At 36.5% G+C, this 25496-nt stretch overlaps 1 protein-coding gene across 1 annotated transcript; it reads right to left on the reverse strand.

Annotated features, from left to right (window-relative positions):
• Positions 1-25496, reverse strand: LOC121429220 (guanylate-binding protein 2-like). Its single transcript, XM_041626180.1, has 21 exons — positions 25428-25496; positions 23767-23969; positions 22311-22478; positions 21599-21659; positions 20188-20336; positions 19452-19538; positions 18504-18704; positions 18145-18238; positions 16674-16753; positions 15500-15637; positions 11623-11681; positions 10122-10251; positions 7606-7770; positions 6694-6784; positions 5803-5969; positions 5183-5257; positions 4636-4721; positions 3722-3770; positions 3033-3146; positions 1570-1653; positions 1-358 (listed from the first exon to the last, which is right to left on the reverse strand). Exons 1-21 carry the CDS (start codon positions 25477-25479, stop codon positions 170-172), a joined length of 2442 nt encoding a protein of 813 aa, XP_041482114.1. The 5' UTR covers positions 25480-25496; the 3' UTR covers positions 1-169.

Here is a 25496-nt window from a genome sequence, read left to right on the forward strand (position 1 = left end):
AATGATTGACTGTTACCATGGTAACTGTAGGATAAAACTGTACCTGTCGGATAAAATGTCTGACAAGTCCTTTCATGACACGCTCCCCAGGCCTCTAATAATTTGCCATAATGTTTTACTTTGCATTGCATTCTAGTTTTATTTCCCTTCAACATTCCTTCCTGATTTATCATCTAAAGAGGCTCATTATCCACTGGAAGAAGCCTACCAAGGATGACCAGAAACCTTCCCTTGACCTTATGACCTTTTGAAGGTCAGGGTCAGATTGGATAAAGAGGTCGATGATGCTAGCCTTGAGGTCACTCGGCCAATTCTTGGGCTTCCCTTCGTTGAGATTCAGCAAACACACATTGCGGATCTAAATTGGGTAATGGAATAAGCACAAAGATAGATATACTGTACTATCAGACCTACCAACCTCTGGGAATGAAAAACTGTATTCTGTGATAAAAGAAACCATATTTTCCCTCAAAAAGTGTATTTCATAACAAAATGCTTGGCGCACTCGCTCATCGAGGGGCTCAAGCTGCATGCAAGCTAAAATAAGCACTGCTCTTGCAGATGAAAAAAACAACATTGAAACGTGTATATCTCACCCTGGTTTTAACCAAATGATTGAAAAAAAAAACAAGTTACCTGAAATGACATTGAACTAATAACCATATTTGTGAACATTTTATGAAATAGAGACATAGAGATGATTTCTTTCAATAAATTTCGATTTTGTAAAAAAAAAAATGGATTTTGGTTGGAAAAACGTACTAAATACGCCTAAAACGTACTGGTTGGCAGGTCTGAATATGAATAATAATAATTAAGGCAGAGATAATGCAATTTTGATAAGACACACCGAGAAATGACATATTGAATACGTCAAGTGATCACTCACATGATCACATATCCGCTGTCTTACAGCATTTTGATTGGTTACCAGTCCATTTTCGAATCCAATTCAAGATTTTGTTATTAGTATATCAACGTTTCTATGGACTTGCTCCTTCATACTTAAATGATGAAGTCACTGTATATAAGCCAACACGTAATTTATGTTCACAAAGCATGAATTTATTAGTCGTACCTCAAATATCAACAAAATCATATGGCGAACGTGCATTTGCTCATGCAGCCCGTGTTTTATGGAACTATCTCCCAAATTCCCTGAAAAAGATTGATTCGGTTACCAAATTCGAAACAGCTCTTAAAATACATACTTATTTAAATTGTACCTAGCCTCAACAAACGAACTCATCAACACCTATCTTCCTCTCCTTTGTTTTCTCAAGCGCATAGAGACTTATTTGTTACGTGTTATGCGCTTTATAAAACTGACCATTATTATTATTATCTATTATTATACATAAACATAAATTTGTATTTCAAAACATAAAAAAATACTAAAAAAGTGTGAAAGTGTTAAAGGACAACAGACAGAATATGCATAAATAATCACAGGTGTGAGTGATAAAAAATAAACAGAGCTGGAAAAATGCTAGAGTGTTGAAATTTTTTTTTTGAAATTTAAAGAGCTCCAATACATTGGTACAGAGCAGATATATAACGTATACTCACAAATCTTGTTAAACTGAAGACTGTTTCATAGTTATCAACTGAAAGAAGAGCTACCTGTTTGGCAACCTTTAGTGGTGCTTCAACCTGAAAAAAACACCAAAAGAACCAACTTCCTTATCACAGTCATGACATATAGTTTAATATGCAATATCATGGTGTAATTGATTCTGAAACCTGTCTTGAATAGATTCAGGCTCACATTCTGAACTTGGGTTTAAATTAAACCCTGGTTTAAAGTTGTGGTTTAACTATGGAGAGCCAATTAATTGGAGCACAAATCCCTAACAGTACACATTTAATTTATTAACTGAAATAACACCCATAATTGTTTAGGAATGATAAGTATTTTTTCTTCATTATGAAAGCAAAAGGAAACAAAATAGTAAACATAAACCCAGGTGATGTAAATGGGTACCGGCAGGAAGTAATTCCTCAAAAAGCTGTGTGCGCCTTAATCGGTTGCCTAGCTTAGCCGGGGTAATAATAGCAGTGCCTTTTTAAAGCGCCATGAGCACCGAAAGGTGGACCTGTGCGCTATATAAGTAGCCACCATTATTATTATTATTATTAATAAATATAAAATACAAACAGAAATTTTTGAATTTTGACTCACCATAATTTTAGTGCAGAGTTAGACCATGGTCTAAGTTAAAACTGACTTCAGAATACGGGCCAATATATGCAAATCATTTTGGACTATTATTATAATATTCAAATCTTTAATGAAAAAAATGTGGTGACAAACATTATTTTTCAATAAACTTATCAGAGCCATCTATCAATGATATATATTTTTCAAAATGAAAGTCTATTCTGATGTCACAATGGTATTAAAAAACAGAAAAATGAGAGAGCATATATTAGTGAGAATTTTTTGATAATCTATCAAAGAATTACAGAGCTATGAATTTGTACTTCTGTAACGTCACATCAAGCAGCTCCCCCATTGTATCACATTTACAATGAACTTATAAAAATTGCAAAAATTGTCATTTCATGGTTCAAGATAATCAAATAAAGACAAAAACGTATCAAGCAATATATACTGAATGCACAGGCAAATCATTATGACCAGAATTCACACAAAAAAAAGAGGTTTAAACTAAAAAAAGTATGGATGATACAGATTTTGTGTATAATTTCTCTTTATTCAGTGACAATTCAGCCCTTTGCAAAAGCATGCATTTGTTATTAGACCATTTAATGTATGTGCTGAATATACGAAGAGTCTGTGTAGTCCATGGTTTTTGTACCCCCTCTAGGCAGTGGCAGACCGTGACCTCGAGGAAACAAAGCATTGGAGGGGCACTGTATTGTTTGGGAACAATGCTGTGCCCCTCCAATGCTTTGTCTCCTCCGGGTCACGGGTTACGATCCGCCACTGCCACTAGGTTTATCCTAGTGTGAATTTATGCCCATGAGATCTCTGGAAAATAGCTCGCTACGAAATTCAATGAACTCACCTCCCTTGAATAGGCTTCTACGTTATCCTGCCTCCTCTGTGCACAGAGAGCCTGAAGACGACGATCTAACTCCATCACCCCAGAATGATATACTTGGCTGCTGATAAAATCATGCTGGAGGTATAAAATGATAGATTATCAGAATTTCGTAATTTTTCTAGCAAATTTTGCATGATTTATGAGTAATTTAATTCTCAAAGTCTAAAATAACTCGGAAGAATATTAAAGTGTTTCTTTATTTCATAATATACCATTTGTAATTGTTTTAATATCTCCCTTCTCTGAACAATGAATTAATGTTCTTCAATGGGCAAAGGAAAAAATAAAATATAAAAACAAGATTCATATGTTCAAGCATTGAGAAACATTTCATTAACCAAAGAATTTGGTATGGTATGGTATAATCACCTAGGGATGATTTCATGAAAGTTGTCACCATTAACAAATTGTCATTCTCTGACAGTTACCATGGTAACGGTTAGAGGCCAGCTGTTTTTAGTGCCAGCACTGACAGTTGTTGGCTGACAAATGTTAACAAATCACCTCTGCTGGCTATATACATGGGACAAATATAACATAAACTAGCAATATATATTTCTTGAATTATTGTACAATGCAGAAGTGTTCTTTTGGCATACATTATGTTGCATCACAATTAAAAAAAAACAAAAAAAAACAGAGATACTTACCATAGCATCTTGGTACGTTGCCTTAGCCCTGTCAAGAGCAGTTGCCAACCTGAAATAAGAGCAGAAACGTAAAGGAAAAAAAGATATGTAATAGTAAAATAATAATTGTAGTGGGTTTTCCAGATATGACACAGCAAGTGTACTAAAATAACTGTTTCAACATTTCAAGGAATAAATTCCTGCCAGATATCAAGTGCCCTCACCTGGGTTGAGTGTGGCAAATGTACAAATTATTAATGCTTAATATCAGTGCCATCCATTTATACACTACAGTAAATTAAATGTAAATGCCCTTTCTGTACTTTACAAAGTTATATACTATTACTCTAGCTGCATTCCTAAGTCCATCAAAGAATGGTTCCTATAGGGTACATATTTTTTACATCTGGGTCGGGTGCCGTAAATTTTGGAAGAATTCCTTGCTGGACAGAATTTTATACATTTACCTGCCAATATTTGGAAAATATGAAAAGAACATTCCACAGAAACTTCAATGGTTCAGGCGTGGAAATTTGAGCAGGGCAGAAGCTGTGCAGAGAGGGGCTTTCATGAAACAAATAGTCAAGTATTAAAAGCTACTGAAATCCTTGCATCCGATTGGCTGAAAACTAATTAGTCAGTAAAAACCACTGACTATTTGCTTCATGAAATACTCCCCGGGTCCTTTAACACAGAAGGTTAGTGAGTAATCGTACACTTGATGTTCACGATTGATTGTACATTGTAGTCAATGGAATCGATCGTAAAAATATGTTCTACGATCATTTCTAACCTTTGTGTTACGGGCCCTGGTCTGAGATTTGAATAAAATAATCATGAAAAATAAACATATTATAATATCAAGGCATCCAAATGAAAAAGAAAGATATAAACAACTAAATTGCTCATAAACAAAAATAGCCTAGATATGTCACCTGTCTGTCAAGTCAGTTTCATTTAACGGTAGAACCATATGATTGCTATCAGTGCTCTCCTGTATGTGTTCCATTACTTCAAGAATCTAGGAAAAAAAAGTGTGAAATCTTAGGGTTGTAGTCATGACCAGCCGATCACAAGCCTTCCAAAAACAACCCCCCTAAAAAAATATGGTTGGGTTCATTCAAAGTACTTGGGCTAAAATAACAAATTAGAATCACAAATTTAAACATGAAACATGCTATTTCGGGAGCTTTTACTTGTATTGCTTTAAAGACAACCAACCTTTAAACACAAATCAGCGAGTTAGATTAAGAAAGTATCAAGATCAACCCTGGCAGTAGCGTAGTGAGCCAAACACTCTTGAGGGCGCCAGAAATGATGGATGGAGCAAAGGTTCTAAACAGATGCAAGCGAGCGAAGCAAGCCAACAAAATTCTGACATTCTTAATACAAAATCATTTTTTTTTATTTCAAGAAAATATTTCACTCATTTCCTTTCCTTTCCTTTTCTTTCTCATTTTTCCTTTTTTTTGCATCAATTACCTTCTTGTGACATGATGCTTTCAAGAGATTTTCATTCTTCACTCTTCCTTTCTCTTCTTCATCTTTCATCTCCGACTGTAAGGAATAGAAATAATAAAGAGAGACAGTAACCAACAGTCCACCAGACAAAAGAACCTTTATGAGACACGGGGACATCATTACATACAGCTGCCCATTTAGTCCAGTAGAAAATTGTGCAAATTTTGCAAAATCAACCAAACCTAACCTAGCCTACCTACAGACCTGCCAACCATCTACAACCATAAAAAAGTATTCTTATAAGGAAAAAAAAGTATTTTTTACAAAAAAAGAGTATTTCTAAAAATTTGTCTCAACATAACAATCGGCAGCCTGTTGTAGTGAGATCGGTGAAATACCATGTGAAATGACTCTACTCGATAATACACCCTTTAAACATGTGCTCGTAGGCAAGAATTTACTTGTTCTTTTTTTGTTACCGGTCTGGGACTGTCCTGGCATTAATTTGAACCCTACACGTGCCTCTGAATACCAATTCACCTATATTCTTCAAGGAAAATAAGGCAGGAGAAATTACTCCATCAAAACGTCGGGTCATCCTAAACTTGTCTAAAGATATTCCCCATAGAAAATATACAAACCTTAAGAGCAGCCATATGCAGCTTATATCCGGGTTCGTCTATCGCCATTGTGGCTTCGTTGGAGAAGGTCTCTATAGATTTCTCTTCTCCTACTTTGTTCAGTCTATCTAGTTCCTTGGGGGTCAATGGCTCAGGGCCTACGTTTGTTGTAGTCTCACGGTAAAGACCTGTAAGATCATATTAATGTAGATTTTTAATCCTTGAGACCCAACTAAAGGTAACTTTGGGACCTCAGAAAGCTGTTTTAATTAAGAAAAATTCAACTTAATAATACATTTATAACGTGCCATCTATCTAGAAATAGTAAATTCTGAGATGCACTGATGTTATTATTACCCCCAGCCTTAGCCTGAGCTGCCTCAGTGCTCAGTGCATTCAAGGAATTAATCCTGCCCATACACATTCATCTCACCTGGGTTGAGTGCAGCACAATGTGGGTAAATTTCTTGCTGAAGGAAAACGTACTATGGCTGGGATTCGGACTCATGTCCTGATTGAAAGATGAATCGTAACTCGGGGGGGGGGAGCACTTCCATTGGTGAGTGGATATTATGCGCTTCCATGGGGTTTTGAAATGTACTCTAAACCAAATGAATGTCTCATAAAGCTGTTCGTAAGAGTGACATAAAGAACAACTGGTCAACCTTTCTTATGCACAAAATAATCACCAATGACCACTTACCGGTGAATATCATTTGCCAAAAGAAAGGATCACAAGTCTTTATTTAAGACAGTCTTAACTTACGAACAGCTTTATGAAACGGCCCCCAGTTCATGATGACATGATAATACAGCGATTTATTGTAGGGCATAATTTTAATTGATCATGCACAATGAAAAATGTAATCAATCACAGAGCTCCATATCATTGGGCCCAGGTTATAATAATACCTAATCCCTTTTCTCTGGCAACAAGTAAGACATTCTCTAATGCTCTGGTGTTCTTCAGTGTATAGGAATCCTTCATCTTTTGGAGACTATTCTGTAACAACAAAAAAGAACAAATAAGTCTTTTGAGAAGTGGGGTAGGTAGAAAAATACTGGCTATTTCTGGCCCGGATAAAATTCTCTCTGTACTGCTGGGTCCCGTCTTACAGAGTTATGATTGATCCAATCAATCGCAACTATGGAAAGCCAGCAAATTCAACATGAAAAATGCATGTTTGCTTATAAAGTTTTCTCGATATGAATGTATATCCATAAATTCATTGATTTCTTGACAGTTCGGTGTGTTCTCTTTTGTTTACAAAAGGTAGTTTTGCACATTTCCTATAGAAAAATTTATGACACTGATGGATTTCCATAGAGTTACAATTGATTGGATCAATCGTAACTGTTTGAAAGATGGGCCCCCTGGTATCTACACTTAAACCAAGTTATTCATTGAAAAAAAAGTGAACCTAAATTGAAATTACTTTGTTGAGATAATCCCTGATGTGGTATATTGCAATAAGTGAACTGAAACTGACTAACACACCAACATGGTCCCTAAAGGGAACCAAAATACATGTACAATAAAGGAACTTTGCAATTTTCTTGAGATGATCCCTGATATGGTAAACTCAAATGAGGATGACTTTCATGTAATTTGCTTTAATTTTCCATGTGCAAGTATACATGTAATACAATTTGACTTTAAAATTCTGTTGAGATGATCCCTGAAATGGTATATTTCCTTCAAACTAAAATGTAATGACTAATAACATGACTTTCCTTGACTGGGAACTTAATGATGGTCCCTGAAGTTAATCCCAAATGACTTTTAGACTTGTTGAGATGTTCCCTGCATTGACTCTGACTTACATGTAATTTGCTGAGATGATCCCTGAAGTGACTGCTGGTATTGAATCTGGCTAACTGATTCTCAAATGACAGAGATGCCTTGTTTCTAATGGAATGGAAGGTCTGTGTAAACTCTTGGCTTCTCATTGGCAGCTCTTGTTGAGAGAGGGCAGTCTCCACGTCCAACTAAATTCAGCAATAACGGGAGCATTAGTATTTGGAAAGAAAACAATGTTAAAACATAATAGTAATAGCAAAAAAAAGCCAAAAAAACATATAGGTCTATTTTTATGCAGGTTCATACACAATTTGATAACTTCATGTACAAGACCAATATGTTTCTTGAATATATGAACTTGAAAAAATAACAATGATAATAATAATAAAATAATAATATAGGATTTGTATAGCGCACATATCCACCTTGCTAGGTGCTCATGGCGCTCCTATATTACTCTGGCTAAGCTAGTCTAACGATTCTGGTGGCACAGCTTTTAATAATAATAATAATAAAAATAATAATAACAATAACGATAAGAATATAATAATGAAAATAATAATAATAAAAAAATAATAATAATAATGATAATCATTATTACTGGAAAGGCTTCATAAATTGAATGAATACAGTATATCACATATCATTTATTATCTCTTGGCACTGCAATCAACTTGGAAGGATGAAATGACGGGCTCCGGTTGTGAAATATGAATTTCATATCTTGAGAGAGGTGGAATATGAAAAGAAGCAAAACAGAGACAAGACAGGTATATTCTTATGAAGAACCATGGTCCTGGGAAGCTGGGAGTGCTGAAGATTTTCCTTGGGGGTGCTGTGTGTATTACATGTATTTCCTATGGGCAGCACCCCCTGGAATTCTGGAAAGTGTGGAAAAAGGAAAAAATATGACCCAAATGACCTTCATTTTGTAGTCGTGAAATCCTTAACCTTTTGTTTTTTGGCTTCCCAATTTTTCAGAACCAAATGACCTCCATTTTGTAGTAAAACTTTTGAATTGAAATTTGAAATGAAAATTAAATGGAACTGAATTTTCAAATTTCCTCGGACCCAATATGGTTTCCATTTTGTAGTGTGTAGTAATATGTCTCATTTGCATACATGTATGTATCATTTGCATATTTGAAGCGCGATGATGTAACGTTGCTGTTGTGTGGGTTATGATATGGCGGTCATGGCCCATCAGCCTACCTTGTTGCCGGTATTGCAGGATTCTTTATTGACAATAGCTTGACATGTTAACCTTTTTCTTTTTACTTTTCAAATTTACATCAGCACCCCCACTAAAAAAATCGTTCTCAGGGCCCTGTGAAGAACAGGTATGATAAACAGAGACAAGAGAATCTAATGAATATGGAAGATATGGTATATTACGCATCCCCCCATATTGGTTAGGTTTGCTTTGTTTTGCTATAAAGTGTGTTTACACACATAAAAATAATCTATAATACAAACAATATAGTCATAATACATAATGAGTACAAAATAACGACATGGGCATAAACCTTTAACTCATATACACAACAAAACATGTAATTAATGAACACAGAAGACCGCCATCGTGAGCAGTTAAGCTTGAAATGAATGGCGGCCTTATGAAAAAGTTGTGAGTGAGAATGATATTTACTGATCAAATGGATGCAATGCAGGTGCAGGTATGGATACTGTAGATTGCAGTTGAGGAAAATAAGAATATCAAGTGGCGAATGTGAACATATATGTGATTATGTTAATTAAATTTGGAATGTGGGATGCCACAGTGACAAATTGTGTACTACGGATAGCGGAGCGTGAACGTAGCGGTCGTGTACATTTTTGCTTATTACATGACGTCATCCAGCCACTGCCGAGAACCAATTTATGAATGAAAATATAGTAAGCATGCGCAGTGCAAGCCTTTTATTTCCCCACACAGAATTCCACCAAAACAAGTGTGCAATTCTCTATCACCTCGTACCAAAATCGACCTAGAATTTCACTTTCGCGTATTTTATATTAATTATGAAAGGTATTCTCAGAGGATCTATTTTCTCACCAATACCGCACAGGTAAGAGAATTTCGATTACTTTTTGCTTTTCCGTCAAAATCTTACAAATTAGCGTCTATATGTCATCCTGTTCGTTGGAATTTGTAGAGTCTATCGCAACGTGCACAAAGTCAATTGGCTTCCGGGTTTCGGAGTGTCGCGTGAATATGCATGAAATTGCAGAGTTTCGATAATTTTCGATCGATACCGGAGCGATCCGATCACGAACCAAGACCATATACCGCGTACACATCGTGACCGGATATCGTTATCGCTATCAATACTTCCGCACGCAGACGGAAGGAATTATTTTTCGGACCACGTGATCATGACGTGATCTGCGCGATTGACCAATCAGCGGTCTTCGAATCGCTGTGCGGAGACGATCTATCCGTTGTACACAGTCTATGGAAAATTTGCCGTTGTGGATGCATGAGATTGAATGATAGTTCTTTTAAGATTGGTCTTTCAGATTCTTGGGGGAAAAGTACCTCACATCTGTGCTGTATCTCACTGCAAGCTAGTCTAATCTTCTTGTCATTGAGATCCTGGACTTGCTCAGCTCTGGTCTCAAGCTGGCCTTCCAGAGACTTAGATGCATCATCTAGGATGCCATGCAGTCTACAAAGGAATGGAAGAAGTTCTCAATCAGCTGCATTTAATGATTTTTATTTATTTTTTTCTATTTATTCATTTACCACCCGTGGGATGGAACACCCTATCAGCAAATGCTGTTTTCCATAGGGGTCCATAGCCTTGAAAGATTCCTGTGTGTTCGACAAACCCCAAACCATAATGGATGACATTCTGATAGCCATGGTTAACTGGGTTAACTTAGACCACACTTTTATGGAGTGCCACTTGTCAACTCATTCACCAATAAAAAAAATATTCTTATCCTGTTGAGAAAAAGTTTTGAAAAAATTAATTAAGTCATGTGCTGTGAAGAAAAGGAAAGTACAAAATATACTGCATTTTGATAGATCAAGTGATACATAATAATTGCCCTAAATATACAACAGTATGAAGCCCAGCATTCTATAGAAATTTGGTTTAAAATTCTAGTTTAGAGTAGGTGACTAGGGTTAAACCTAGGTTTAAATATCAGAATACTGCCCAATGCCTCTACCAACCACCTACTGTGGGCAGAGATATAAACATTTACATTTAACAACACACACAATAGCTTTACAGTCCTTTTTACCACTTGCCGAGAAAAAAACTCATGGAATCTGAAAATCTTCCTTAGTAAACCAAGCAGTAATGGTCCATACGTATATCCATGGGGGAGGAGAGGGGGTTGGGAAGATGTCCTTATAGGTATAACAGTTAACTGAGAAACCAAGAATTCTCTCTTTTTTACTACAACTACTTCTACTACTACTACTACTACTACTACTACTACTACTACTACTACTACTAATAATAATAAACGCAATTTATTAGATGCCATATCTATCTCATTAGAGATGCTCAAGGTGAAGGGGGGAGCAAAAAAATATGTTTGTTTGAATCAATAGAGATAAATCCAACAAGCATAATGCTGAAAATGTCATCAAAATTGGATGGTAAGTGAAAAAGTTATTTTTTCACAAAACAGTGATATGCACAACTCAGTGACATGCAAATGAGACAGTCAATGATAATAAATAAAAATAAAGGATTTTAATTATGCGCCATTTCCATCTCGTTAGAGATGCTCAAGACGCACAAGTGAAGGGGGAGTAAAAAACAACAAAGGAACACAGAAATCATTGATGAAATGAGATATAAAGGTAAGTTTCGAGCTTAATCTTAATTGTTTCGACACACTTACTATAACGGATCTCTCGTGAGAGGGAATTCCATAGTAAGGGCCCCGTATAGATGAATACCCCTTCCCTCCCCCACTTTGTTTTTAATAGTGGAAACAACATACTACTGACTTGCAAACAAAGAAATGACAACTACGATTTGATTTCCTCTCTATATAGAGAAGATACACGTACTTACCCAAATAAAACTTGATGTAACAGCTTAACAGATTTACCGAAAGCTTGCTCTTGCCATGCCTGAATGGAGAACACAATAGAAAAAGGAAACGGAATATTATAGCAAGAAAATCAGTGTTGTGTTTGAAGGACTGCTCTCATCGTTTGCTATTAATCTTCAAGGTGGCTATTAATAATCCTGCAGGAGAAAGCAAAATAAATACCAGTCAGTTAAACATCTGGAGAACAGTACTTGCTTGTAAATCCCATAAAACGATCTGGGGCCCCAATTGCATGAAAAAATACTAATTATGGTAACTTTGCCATCCAATGTTAACTACCATGGTATTAATCATTAACTGATCAATGGTAACAATGATCAAAATAAAGGATTCCATAGCATGGCTAAGTTATCTTAATGGTAACTTTTATGCAACAGGGCCCTTGTCTTGTTCTCCTCACTCGTTTCTTTCAACTACATGTAGTAGGTCGTGGATTCAAATAAACTACCGGTATGTTGCTCTGAACCATGTTCTTTAACAATATTCAACCACATTGTGCTGCACTCAACCCAGGTGGGCGTTTCACAAAGCTGTATGTTACAAAGTTATGCATGACTTTAGGTATCACTTTACGCAAAAATGGAACATGTTCTTAGGTGCTAAGTCAGTAATCTAGGCATGGTGGGGCACAAGAAAGGGTTACCAGTCTCGCATAACCTTAGAATAGTTTCATGATAATAAACATAATGATACTAGCTAGATTTATGGGCGCTTTTTGCCTAAGGATACAAAGTACTGCTATTATTATCATGGCTTTACTGTGCTGTCATATACATGTAGGTGCTGAAGCACATCAGGAACTTTTCCTACCTGTACCAGGTACCCATGAATCTCACCTGGGTTGAGTGCAGCACATGTGGGTAAATTTCTTGCTGAAGGAAAACATGCCATGGCTGGGAATTGAACCCACATCCCTCAGATTGACAAGACGAGTCACAACCACTAGACCAAGACGCCCGCACACAAATGGGTGTTTCATAAAGCTGTTCATGAGTTAAAAGTGACTTAAAGAGCTACTAGTGATGGTTTCATGTGGTAAATGGTATATTTAGTCATGCATAAGCCTAGAAAAGTTTCATGATACACCCAAATGGTGAAGTGAATGGGGTAGCTGGCAGGAATGATCAAACCTTGGATGGTTGTATGCCTGACTAACACAAATAATAATAAGAGAATTACATTTATAGTGCTTATAATAATAATAGTATACAATTCTTGTGTAGCGCATATCACAATTGAAACGAATAATGTCTCTATGCGCTTCCAAAGGACTTGGATATTATTACCGCAGCTGTAGCTTGGCAGCAGTAATTACTAAGATTACAGCGCACACGCATTCACCTCACCAGGTACCCACGTACCCATTCACCTCACTTGGGTTGAGTGCAGCACAATGTGGATAAATTTCTTGCTGAAGGAAATTACGCCATGGCTGGGATTCGAACCCACGACCCTCTGTTTCAAAGTCCATAGACTAATCCACTGGGCCACAACACTCCACACTTTGTTTCTTAGCACTTAATATTGCAATTATTACATCGGATCTGGGCATGCCCACACACAATGTATGCACTTTCTCCACTCCCTGGGGAGCATTCCAACAAGAGTTCCAAGACTCAATTGCTAGGCATACTAGCTTTCACATACTACTGGGTACCCATTAATACCTGGGTGGAGAGTGGCAAAATGTGGATCAACGCCTTGCCAAAGGACGCCAGGCCGCGGTGGGATTCGAACATACGACCCTCTGATTGCAAGGCGAGAGTCAGAACCGCTACACCATGATGCTTCCACACTGTGCAAATAAATATCAACTAGCATCTTTTAGAGTTCTTCATCAAATGCATTTGAACAAATTCATAAAATGTGGTCATTTCATCCCAAAGAATACATTCATATCTGCATTAGACAGCGCAGTGAACATGCAACAATGGAAAGCTACTAACTGTACATGCTATATTCCAGTCAATATAGAAATATACCCTGCCTTGGGAGGATCTAATCATCCTGTTTCAGTGTGGTGGAGGATCATATTTGATTTCTAATCCTTTACTAATAGGTTCATATCTTCATTAGATAGCATGGATAAGCTACCATGAAGGAATGTTATACATGCTTTGTAGCAGTCAATAGCTAAAATTATAGACCTTACACTCTGATTCTCAGCTTCTGATTGGTCAAAGGTCTTGGAGATTACATGTACTGCTGTTAACCAAGCAGTATAGCAGAAACTAGTGACTTGGCATATAGTGTTATCCAAAAGAAGTACTCTCCATGCAAGATACAGTAGCTACATTGTACATATTGGGAATCACTTATAATCATCCCCTTTAAGCAGTCTTTATTACTAGAATTAGCTATATTCAATTTAAGCTGGCAGTAAGCTACATGTTCCAATGAATGCACAAATAAAGGTTATGTATCTACTGCAATGTACATACTATCAGTATGTTCATATCAGCATTAGATGAGGTGAGTAATTTCAAAACGGAAAATAGGTCCAAACAGCACAAAAAGTATTCATTCAATTTAATCTCTACTAAAATGAATACTATATAACATACACTTTCTCCTTAACCTTAATCAGGCTGGGCCTATTGACAAGGCTATACCAGGGGAGGGGGGGGGAAGATTTGCCCCCCCTCCCCTACCTGAGAGTGAGCATGTGAGAGCCAACAAAGAAATAACCATTCACACAGAAATACCCCCCTCAAACCATTTCTGACATGTTCATGTATACTACAAATAATGGTGACATGTCAATCACTCCAGGCTTTATTTCGTGTAAGATATAGGGTTCGGGTTAGGGTTGCAATAGGGTTTTATGTTAGGTTACGGGTTACATGTAGGCTTAGGATAGGGTAGAGTGTAAAACCTATCTCGGCCGTCGACCGTGCGATTGCGCCAAAATTGGCACGCAGGTTGCCTGGGACATAATCTACAAGATTGTATAGTAATTTATATCATGCAAATCGCTATTAAGTGCTTATGCTAATTTATGCGTAATTAGTATACGAAATCATATTTTTTGCTCTAACTCCCTAAATAATGCTCCAAATGTACTAATTTTTGGTATAGAAACTCTTTGTGGTGTTCTTAGCAAGTGTACATGAACAAAATTGAGATATCAAATCATTTTCTTATGTATTATATTGTTTTTTGCAATTTCCTATGTATTTCATTGTTTTTTTACCTTTTGTTTTTCATTGTTTTTTTCAATGAAATTTGTTGGGGACTCTTCTGTGATCATAAAAAGCATAAAATAAATACATTTAGACCAGCAAAACTAAAAATAATCATACATTTATGAATTTTGGTTGAAAACACAATTTGCATTGACTTTGTATGCGAAATCACGTTTTCGAGCAATTTGTGGTCTGACACGCACTTACATGTTACGTAATTTCAGAACAGCGTACCCGGGTGACGCAAAGTTGGTCTCAAAAGTTGCGCAAGACTTGAAAGTAAAGAGTCAGCGAGCAGCGCGGTCAAAAAATATTGCACGATTCGTTGAAGGGGGAGGCCTCCGAGGCCCCCCCCCGGCCTAGATAGGATGAAATCCCGGGTTGAAGTTGGCGATTCCAATAGTGTGTGGAATTCACAGCGGAGCAACTGTCGCCAGAGCAAATGTCATGGAACCGTAAACGATACTATGATCAGTGCTAATAGGGATTTGCAAACAAAGTTAAATATTCTGATTGTATCTGCAATTGTTTTAGCCTCTTTCCAGTAAAATACTATGAATTATTTCATTTTCTGTTATAAACCCACGAATAATCAATAATTGCCAATACATCAAAAGCATGGATCTCTGTTCATGATGACATAAAAACTAACCTTCAACTCTTCTGTGTTTATGGGACCGTTGTCATGGATACCAAACAACACACTCATGTCTGCTTCATAAAACTTCAGACAGTCCTCCACTGCGGACTGCTCTAGGCTTTGAATGAAGGAAGACCATCTACTGGGTATCTAAAAAAATATAAACAAGGATGAAATTGACATTACTGTGAACATAGCTTTTGACACCGTCAAAACCACCCCCTCTTCAAAATTCTAATTACTAATACATCATTCAATTTATTCTCTCTTCCCCACATATCTCCGCAGCTCTATCTCAATATACCAGCCTTCACGTAGTCTCCGCTCATCATCTGATGCTCTATTGCCAAGCTGCCAACCTGAACAAGAACATTTCAGTATTTTGGTGAGGAAATCAGTATTTTCAAAGAAATACCACAGGACAACACATAAATCAGTATTTTGTATGAAACCACCAGTATTCTTCTCATTTTTCAGTACTAAATACAGAAAATCTGTACTACTTGGCAGCTCTGCTATTGCTCCAGACACCCAGAACAAAACACAAATGGGGGACCATGCATTCTCTGTTATAGGACCAATTGCCTATCCAATTAAGCCAAATTTCATCAACAGAAACATTCAAGTCCCAGTTGAAAACTTATTTGATCTCCCATTAACAGTTTGATGTGTATATTGTGTTTATTTAGGAGAATTCAATTTTCATTCTTTTTCGTTTTCTATTGTTGTGTGTGGTGTTTATTTTCCACCATGAGCACCGAAAGGTGGACCTGTGCTCTATGTAAGTAGCCACCATTATTATTATTTTGTACCTCACGTTTACTTCAAATTTATGACTCTAAAATTTTTACAGTAGGTAATGAAACATGCTACTCTCTCATACATGTCCACTGTCTAAAAATGATTTCACTCGTGACAGACATCCATTTCTGGCAAGTTAACGTCAAGGACCCCACTGGAAATGAGCTTTCGAGCTTTTGTGGGTTATCCCGTGCAAGCCTGTTTTTAATGATAGTGTTTATACATTTTTGTGACTTGGCAAATAAAATCAATGAGTCAATCAAAGCTTGGGTTTCAATGGTGTCGGAATTATTTTGCTGAGTGTTAACAGGCATTCACTGAACATGAATAGAAATGAACCTCAAATTGCCACAATTTTTTTTAAAATTGAGATTATATAAATTACCTGAGAAAGTGAGCCCTCATTGGCCGCTGTCACCAGGACGTTCAACAAAGATGCCATCTCTGGACCCCCAAGAAGCTTGCCTGTTATACATTGTAAATTAATCAAATTATTTGAACAGACTTGTTTGCAATGGTAACACATCAATATCACATCACATACATGTATCACATCAATGTAAAGTGATATAAATGATATAACAAAAAATAAATCATAAAAAGGCAGTATAAAACTATGTCTATCTTAACCCTAAAAAGACTGGGGGGGGGCTGATTCAGCCCCCCCTCGACATTTTTCGCGATAAATCTGCCGCGCAAAATTTTTTGACAGTGTCGCTCGCTGACTTTTTACTTTCAAGTCTCGCGCAACTTTTGAGACCACAATTGTGACCCCCGGGTACGCGGTTCCAAAATTACGCAACATTTCGTAAGTGCATGCAGACCCAAAATTACTCAAAAACGTGAATTTGTGTACAAATCCAATGCAAATAGTGTTCTTAGCCAAAATTCATAAATGTATTATTATTTTTCGTTTTACTGCTTAATATCAATTAATTTTATCTTGTTTATGGTCAAAATAAAGTCCCAGACAATTTCCATTTAAAAAACAATAAAAAACAAAAAGTCGAAAAACAAAGAAATACATAAGAAATTTAGAAAACAATAGAATACATAAGAAAATAAAATGTGATTTTGAAATTTTTTAAAAATCAATTTGATCAAATGCCTATCTAGAGCATGTCAAACAAAAATTGGCATTTCAGGGGCATTATTTTATTAATTAGAGCAAACTTATGATTTTACGCATAAATTAGCATAATGAGACATGAGATTTTTCGCAGAATTTGATGTTATAGTTTTGTAGATAATGCCATGGGTAACGCGTGTGCCAATTTTCGTCGCGATCGCGCGATCTACAGCAAAGATCATAAGGGGGGGGGCTGAATCAGCTCCCCCCCTAGTCTTCTTAGGCGTCGAAATAGCCCAGTCTATTTAGGGTTAAAAAGGGGGCAAGAAACGATATCTCATGGTAAACAGTAATAGAATTAGCAAATTCCATGAGACACAGGCCCCAAATACACCGCACATTTCAAAGATCCAAAACAAACCAGGGCCTCCACAAATAGTGGCTGGCCCAATGTCAGCTTCATTTTTAAAAATAATTTATGATATAATTATTATTATTTATAATTGCTTTATATCAACTGGAACAAAGGACAACCCCCTTAATGCACATATGACATGATGCCATTGCCTGACCCGCAGGTTATAGCTTGCCTATTTTTAAAAAAGAGGTAAAAAAAAGAAAAATCTTATTCAGATCACATAATGCAGTTGACTTGTTTGAAAGAATTTGTTAGAAATCACCTCAAACCACATGTATGCAAGTTTTATTACTAAACAAAGATAATGGATGACGAATAGGAGGATAGAGGACAAGGAGCAGAATAGACAGGATTATTTATGTGACCTACCATTTTTCTCTTTTGGCACAAGCCCAGCTTTAAGACCCATAATCAGCTGGTCTCTCTCCTGTCTGTAGTCGACCGTTAGGTCATCCTCTGTTGCCTACAAGACACAGAAAGTATATAGGTTACACAGCACTGGAACAACATAGCAGGATATAAAACAATGTTATCACCAGCTTTGTAACCTTTTGGGTACTGATCAATGGAACTTTATGAAAATTCTTACCTTTGACAAATCTTGAGGAATCTCCTTCTCGGAGAAGAGTGTCCTACACTCGTTATTCATTTTAAGACCCCCAGAAACTAATAGGTGATCATTCCATTCCCATGAATTAACAAGAAATACAAAATAAAACATTTCATACCTTTGATAAATCTTGAAGAATCTCCTTCTTTGTGGCAGGAAAGAAGAGAGTCCTGCAGTCGACACTCTGGAAGACATCTAAGAGACTTATTGGGTGATCGTCCCCTTCCCAAGCCATGGAATGCATCATATGATGTAACCATGTCTTAGGGTCGGAAGCGATGTCATCAGCATCTAGGGACTGGACAAAGTCCTGAACTACCTACAGGGGGGAACAAGCAAAAGGGAAATGCATAAGGGTTTTCAAGCAATAACATCAGTGTCCACCCATTGAGCAATTTCTGGAAGACCTCCTGAAGTGTCCAGAGATTAAATACTATCCTCAACTACATGAACTTAGAGGATAAGCAAATGGAAAATGTATACAGGACTGAAGCATTGCCATTATCAAAGTCTTGAATTCCCTACCCGTAAAACAAACTGGAAAGTATTAGGAACTGAAGTGATGTCATCAGCGTCCTGGGATTGGAAAAAGTTCTGGGTCCGGACTTACAAAGATTGATCCCATTAACCTCAACTATATGCTAATCCATCAATTTCATTTTTTTTGCACAATGTCTTTTGTAAACTAAAAGAAGCACATTGAATTTCAAGAATATGATGAATATACTTCACATGTAAAAAATATATATTGATAAATCAAGCATTTTGGATTTTGGCTATTCTGGCTTTCCATCGTTGTTTAATCAAATCAGTCAAAACTCTGTAAGACTGGGTCCTCAACTATGTAGCAGGAGGAGCATAAGACTACTCAAATAAAAATCAGAAGGAAACTGTGGGGTCCTTCCTACAGCTAATTGCAAGAAACTAACTTGGTTTATGGCAATTCATGTATTGAATCTGCTCCTGCTTTTATTCCCATTAATCTGTACCAAATTTAGCCAAAATTCTTTTCAACTTGTGCTTAGTTAATGTCTGGTTCCACAAACATCATGTAATCAGAGCTTACCCACAATAATGGAGGAAAACTAAGAAGATCGTGATTGAAGTCCTTGGCCCACTTTGCTCTTGACAACTGGGACCTCAAGGCAAACAACTGAGTGAAAGGAAAAAAAACGAATATTAAAAAACAGAAGTATGTAATTGGCAGTTGGATGGATTCTCAATAATATTAATAATAATAACAACAATAATGATAATAATAGCTACATTTATACGACACTTAATTCATTATATTTCCAAGCATTTCATGTTGCAATTATCATTACACGTCATCGGATCCTGGTAAGCACATACACGTATGCTCTTTCTCCACTCTCTGGGGAGCATATCAACAAGAGCTCCAAGACTCCATGATATTCAGTCTGTTATTGCCAGATCTAAAACACATTGAACTTTCAAAAATGAATTATTCATACTAGTCAATCCTAATATCCCATACATGAATTAAGTTAGAACTCGATCTGTCAAGCAGTTCTTTAAGTCAATTTGAGGATTGGAAAATTGAGAATTTTAGATATATGACGACCATTGTGACCTTTGACATTGACCTTGAAACCCCTACAACTTGTCAAATCACTTTCACTCAAATTTTTTTTCTTCTCTGGATATTTTTTGTTTTTGTTTCACGAAGCATGTCAGTAATTTTGACTGACAAATCTGAAAAGGGCCAATCAGATGCCAGGATTTCAGTAGCTTATAACAGTAATCAGTGAATACCACTTGCTTCATACAAATGTTGTTACCTGGGTTCTCCTGGCAAGAAGCTCCAAGTAATCAAGATCAGCTTGATCGATGACTTTGACCGAGTTGTAGATCAAGTAGGAACTCAACAGAGCAGACACTGCAAATACCTTCGCATCGTAGGTCTCAGATACGTTATTAGCAGCAAAACCTACAAGCAGAAAAGTACATTGTCATTTTCTATTTCTTGATTTATAGTATTGTAGTGTCAGACATTTTTTTTTGGAGGGGGAGGGGCATATGTATTTTCGGCTAGCTGATAATTTTTGTAAATTCTCAGAAAGTAGTACATCCAACAAGCTGAAAGAAATTCATTATCCATCTCAATAACTTCAATAATAATAATATTCTGATTTATATAGCGCACATCGGAACGGCATCTCTATTAAAGCATTTTGTTATTACCCCGATCATCGGATCATAGCATGCCCGCATGCAATGCATGCCTAATGCCCCTTCTCCACTCCCTGAGGAGCATTTCAACTAGAGCTCCAAGACTCAATTGCTAGGTATACTACCGGGTACCCATTTAATACCTGGGTGGAGAGTGGCAAAGCGTGGATTAACGCCTTGCCAAAGGATGCCAGGACACACAACCCTTTGACTAAGAGTCTCAAGACAGGCCCAATACATGCACGCTTCCATAATATTGTAAAAACAACCAGATGAAGGTATTTAGATAGAGAAAAATGTATATACCAAATGTTAAAATAACTTGAGCTAAGATGAATAAATCCCCCACTTTGTTTACAAAGTTGTTTGTAAAGGGATTGACAACTCTACAAACACCCTTAAATGATCTCAAAGCTAGTATTTACGTGTAGTTTTGCAGTTTGATATAAAGGCACAGTATCATATCCAAAACGATATGACTTTAGGTTAGGGTATATACATGTATAAGCTCTTGCATCAAATCAAACTGTGGATAAAATTGTTTTACAGTGATTGAGAAATGTTTGTAATAATAGAATTGGACATTGATGAATTGTCTTGTAATTTGGCATCAACAAAAAGATTACATGGTCTGTGCCCCGTTGCATAAAAATTACCATCAAATGGTAACTTTGCTATCCAATGGTATCTTTCATGGAATCCTTGATTTTGATTATCTGATGAGCATTGTTTCCATCGTAGTTACCATTTGATGGCAAAGTTATTATAATGCAACGGGGCCCTGGCCTTCACAGCTGTCGTATACACAAAAAAACCTGTATGGGACTAAGATTTTGCAAGAGAACTACAACTCTATCACTTATATTATAAATATTGGGCAATTTGAAGAGCAATCTTTTTAGTATAATTTTGATATGATCAATTCTTTTCCAAAATATCATGAAAGTAAAACAATAACTAACAATAATAATTTCAATATTTCCAACATTTATAAAATCTCTTCAGAATATAATAGCCTACCTTCTGTGTCAAGAAATATCACAGCAACATTCTCTCCAGAAGAAAGCGTCATCTGAGTTGGCTGATGCGGTTAATTGTCAATTGGGAATAAGGGAGATGAAAAAAAATATATATCAGCCTTCAAGTTTAATTCTAATATTCAATCCTGTACATGTATGTCTAAAACATTTGATGGAGTAAAGTTCATTATTCTCAGAAGAATCTCAAATCCTTGAACATTTTAATTATCAGCATTGATTGTAATCATTTCTTTATTTCAAAGAAAAGCAGAATACAGATAAACTAAGTGAAACAATGAAAAGTAACAAGCGAACCCAGGTCCATGAACCTATACTGGTTCAAGGCAGGTTAAAATGTGCATAAAAAGTAAATTACAAAGGCATAAGATGTTGATTGCGAACAAAAAGCAATCATAGAATAAAACTGAGTTGGTTGTTATTTATTTAAAAATATCAAAAATCATTTATCTTTTCTTAAATTTTCGTTTTAACTCTTTGTAAGACAGGGCCCTAGATTCATTCTTTTCAGTCCTACCTACCTCTAGCATCAACATCTAAGGGATACATACCAATTTGGCTTATTAACATCATCTCAGTTGTTCATTAGAGCATACCTTTTAAAAACAACACTAAGCAATATTGATAAGACATTCAATTTCAATTCATTGCCTATTGGTCGGCTAAGAGAGACTTGTGTAACCAAACCTCTGTACCTTTCCCCACATCCATATGCCCATGGTTTCGGGTCTGAGAGAGGGTCCCACTCTGAACCCCAGCTGCGTCTGTTTGCCCATCAGCTGGTTGAGTAGAAAGGATTTGCCCGAGTGATACTTTCCCACAACAGCTACCACTGCCACCGCCTGGTCCATCTTTAGAAGGTACTGCGGATTTGTATTACAAGACAGAAAAATGATAAAAAGCTAAGTATATGTCGTTGCAGCAAGCAATAATTCCACAAGAAAGTCTTTGAAACATTTTCTCACTTTTTGGAAATCACTAAATCATCCATACGTGCCAGCTTTATCATCAATCTGAGTTCTTTAAAAAAAAATAATTGGGGACATAGCAAATTGGATGGAAATGCCTGGAACCTTTAGAGACCAAAATACAGATCATTTATAAAATTCAGAAATACTAAAATTATTTTGGGCTTTAAAGGGACACATTAAGTTGAATAGAAATGCATCTTTACAAAATCTTTCAGAGATAAAAAAATACAGATCTCAGTTTCATTTAATTCATGATTACACCTTGTATAAAGTAAATTGATATCAATGCGGAGAGAAGAAATCAATCAAAAGAATCATTGAAAGGAACTTATAATCCATTATAATTATAGGAACAGTTTCTCCTTCTATGATTACAACAAGGTTCATAAGAATGTCGCTGACAGTAATAATGATGACGATGATGGTGGTGGTGATGATGTTGAAGATGGTGGTGGTGGTGATGATGATGGTGGTGAAGATGATGATGATAGTGGTGGTGATGATGATGATGGTAGTGGTGGTGGTGATGATGGTGGTGGTGGTGATGATGATGATGGTGGTGGTAGTGGTGAAGATGATTTTAGTGGTGGTGATGATGTTGATGGTGATGATGGCGGTGGTGATGATGATGGTGATGATGATAGTGGTGGTGGTGGTGATGATGATGGTGGTGATGATGATGGTGGTGGTAGTGGTGATGATGATTTTGGTGGTGGTGATGATGTTGATGGTGGTGGTGATGATGATGATGGTGGTGGTGATAGTGGTGGTGGTGGTGATGATGATAGTGGTGCTGCTGCTGATGATGGTGGTGATGATGATGGTGGTGGTGGTGATGATGATGGTGGTGGTGATGATTATAATGGTGGTTTGGTGAGAAAGAAAATGATTACTATGTATTAGATGATAATGGCATAGATGATTATTATCCTTTTATGATGATGGTGACCTGTAATAAGACAGTTGCTGACGTTGATGACGATGATGGTGGTGAATGATGATGGTGACTATTATGGTAGCAATCTAATGGTGAGAATGATGATGATGAATAATGAATAATGATAAGGAGACTATTTTGAAGATGATAATGATAAAGATGATGATAAAGATAAAGATGAGGATGATATTGAGAGATTCATTTCAGAAACTGCAACGCAGATAGTTCTCAGCCTGCTCTTACCTGAATATTATCTTGAACCAACTCAAGCTTTTTGTGGGTGACATCCGGTCTGACCAGCTGAAGAGGTCTCTCCGGCATGTCTCGAGTGGTTTTATTTACAGTCTGTCCCCCTCTATCAGATTTCTGTAGAAAGTCTTCATCTTGTGTTGAGGGTTGAAGATTTTGTTTCACATCATGAACTGATTGCACTTCTCCACTTGCTCCTAGGAAAAGATTCCAAAATATGAAAAAAAAATCTGAAGCTCTATTTAACAGATTAAATCCAGTTGTGGTGACATCATAAAACAAATTAGTTCAGAATTATAAAATGACCAAGTTCTTCAAGGACAAGTCCACCCCAAGAAAATGTTGATTTGAATAAAAAGAGAAAAATCCAACAAGCATAACACTGAAAATTTAATCAAAATCAGATGTAAAATAAAAAAAGATATGACATTCTAAAAATTTGCTTAATTTCACAAAATAATTTACCGGTATATCCCGGTCAGTATGAAAATGAGGGAACTGATGACATCACCACTCACTATTTCTTTTGTATTTTATTATATGAAATATTAAATAATCCAATTTTCTCCTCCTTATCCTGTGAAACATTCCGAGTTCTATTTTTCCCCTGATCATATGGAATTACCATTATTTAACATTTTATGGTTCAGTCAAGTTGGTCCTTATGGTCAAATCTGTAAAAATTGAAATATTGATTCAAACAATAAATAAACAAACAAAAGAAATTATTGAGTGACATCGATTCCCTCATTTGCACACTCATTCAATGAACAAGGTTATAATATAACCTTGTTCTCAGTTATATCTCCATGTGTGACAAAATAAGGGTGGCAATGTTTGGCTTATTTTCTTTTTCTTTAGGGCAAATGCTTGATTTTTTTACACTGACAGTTTCCATTAAACCTGTTAATTCATACTGCTTGGCTCTTATTTAATTTTGATTCTTTACATCATTTTTTCTTAATTAAAAATAGAGATCAAAAAATGAAAATTTTCTTGCCATATTACTTTCCACCAATAGAGGGCGTACACAAAATATGCCAAAAATTCAAGTGTTTGAGCGCTCTGGCGAATACAAAAATTATTCCCACATTACTAATGATAAATAAATTAAAACTGTATGGAAATTAGTAATTTTGGTCACAAAAGTGATATTTTAATGATTTTTTAAAGTGTGTGCTCTATACAGCATTGGCATACGGTACCAGTCCTACCTGTACATTCTCCACAGGCCAGACATGCCAGATGGTAGCAGTGAGCAAGTGCATTTGCATGTGACTAAATTGTGCATTAACTATTTTGTGAAAAACAAGCAAAACTTTGAAATGTCATAACTTATTTTACATCCAAGTTTTATGAAATTTGGATGAAGGCATCATTTGATCTACATCTACTGTTCTTCCATCACATACTCTCCCTCTGTTTGAACGCCGGACCTCCCCGCCTGCGCCTTGCCCTGGATCTTGGAGCAGCCGACGGGACCGAGCCGGGTGGGTGACGGACGAATTGCCAGCGCCAGGACAGGTAGATTATGCAGTCAGACTGAATCAGAGAATCCAGAGTTTAATTTCATTAATTTCCATTGATTTCCCCAAGTGAAAAATTAGAAGACGTTCATATGCTACGAATATAAGCTGTCGGAATTATTAACATACCTCTTTTAACGCAGACGTAAAAGATGATCAAATATGCAGCTTTTGAAAACATTTTCACTGTTCACACCG

This window comes from Lytechinus variegatus, chromosome 15 (genome assembly GCF_018143015.1).
Source record: "Lytechinus variegatus isolate NC3 chromosome 15, Lvar_3.0, whole genome shotgun sequence".
NCBI classification, from domain to species: Eukaryota; Metazoa; Echinodermata; class Echinoidea; order Temnopleuroida; family Toxopneustidae; genus Lytechinus; species Lytechinus variegatus.

What these genes read in the sequence shown, in the direction of transcription:
- LOC121429220 (XM_041626180.1), bottom strand. Translation starts at nt 25,479, where the DNA reads ATGTTTTCAAAAGCTGCATATTTGATCATCTTTTACGTCTGCGTTAAA. An exon ending in TTCTTGCCAGGAGAACCCAG is followed by an intron (nt 19,539 to 20,187) that starts GTAACAACATTT and finishes CCTTTCACTCAG; the next exon opens with TTGTTTGCCTTGAGGTCCCA. An exon ending in TGTGCCAAAAGAGAAAAATG is followed by an intron (nt 16,754 to 18,144) that starts GTAGGTCACATA and finishes AATGTATAACAG; the next exon opens with GCAAGCTTCTTGGGGGTCCA.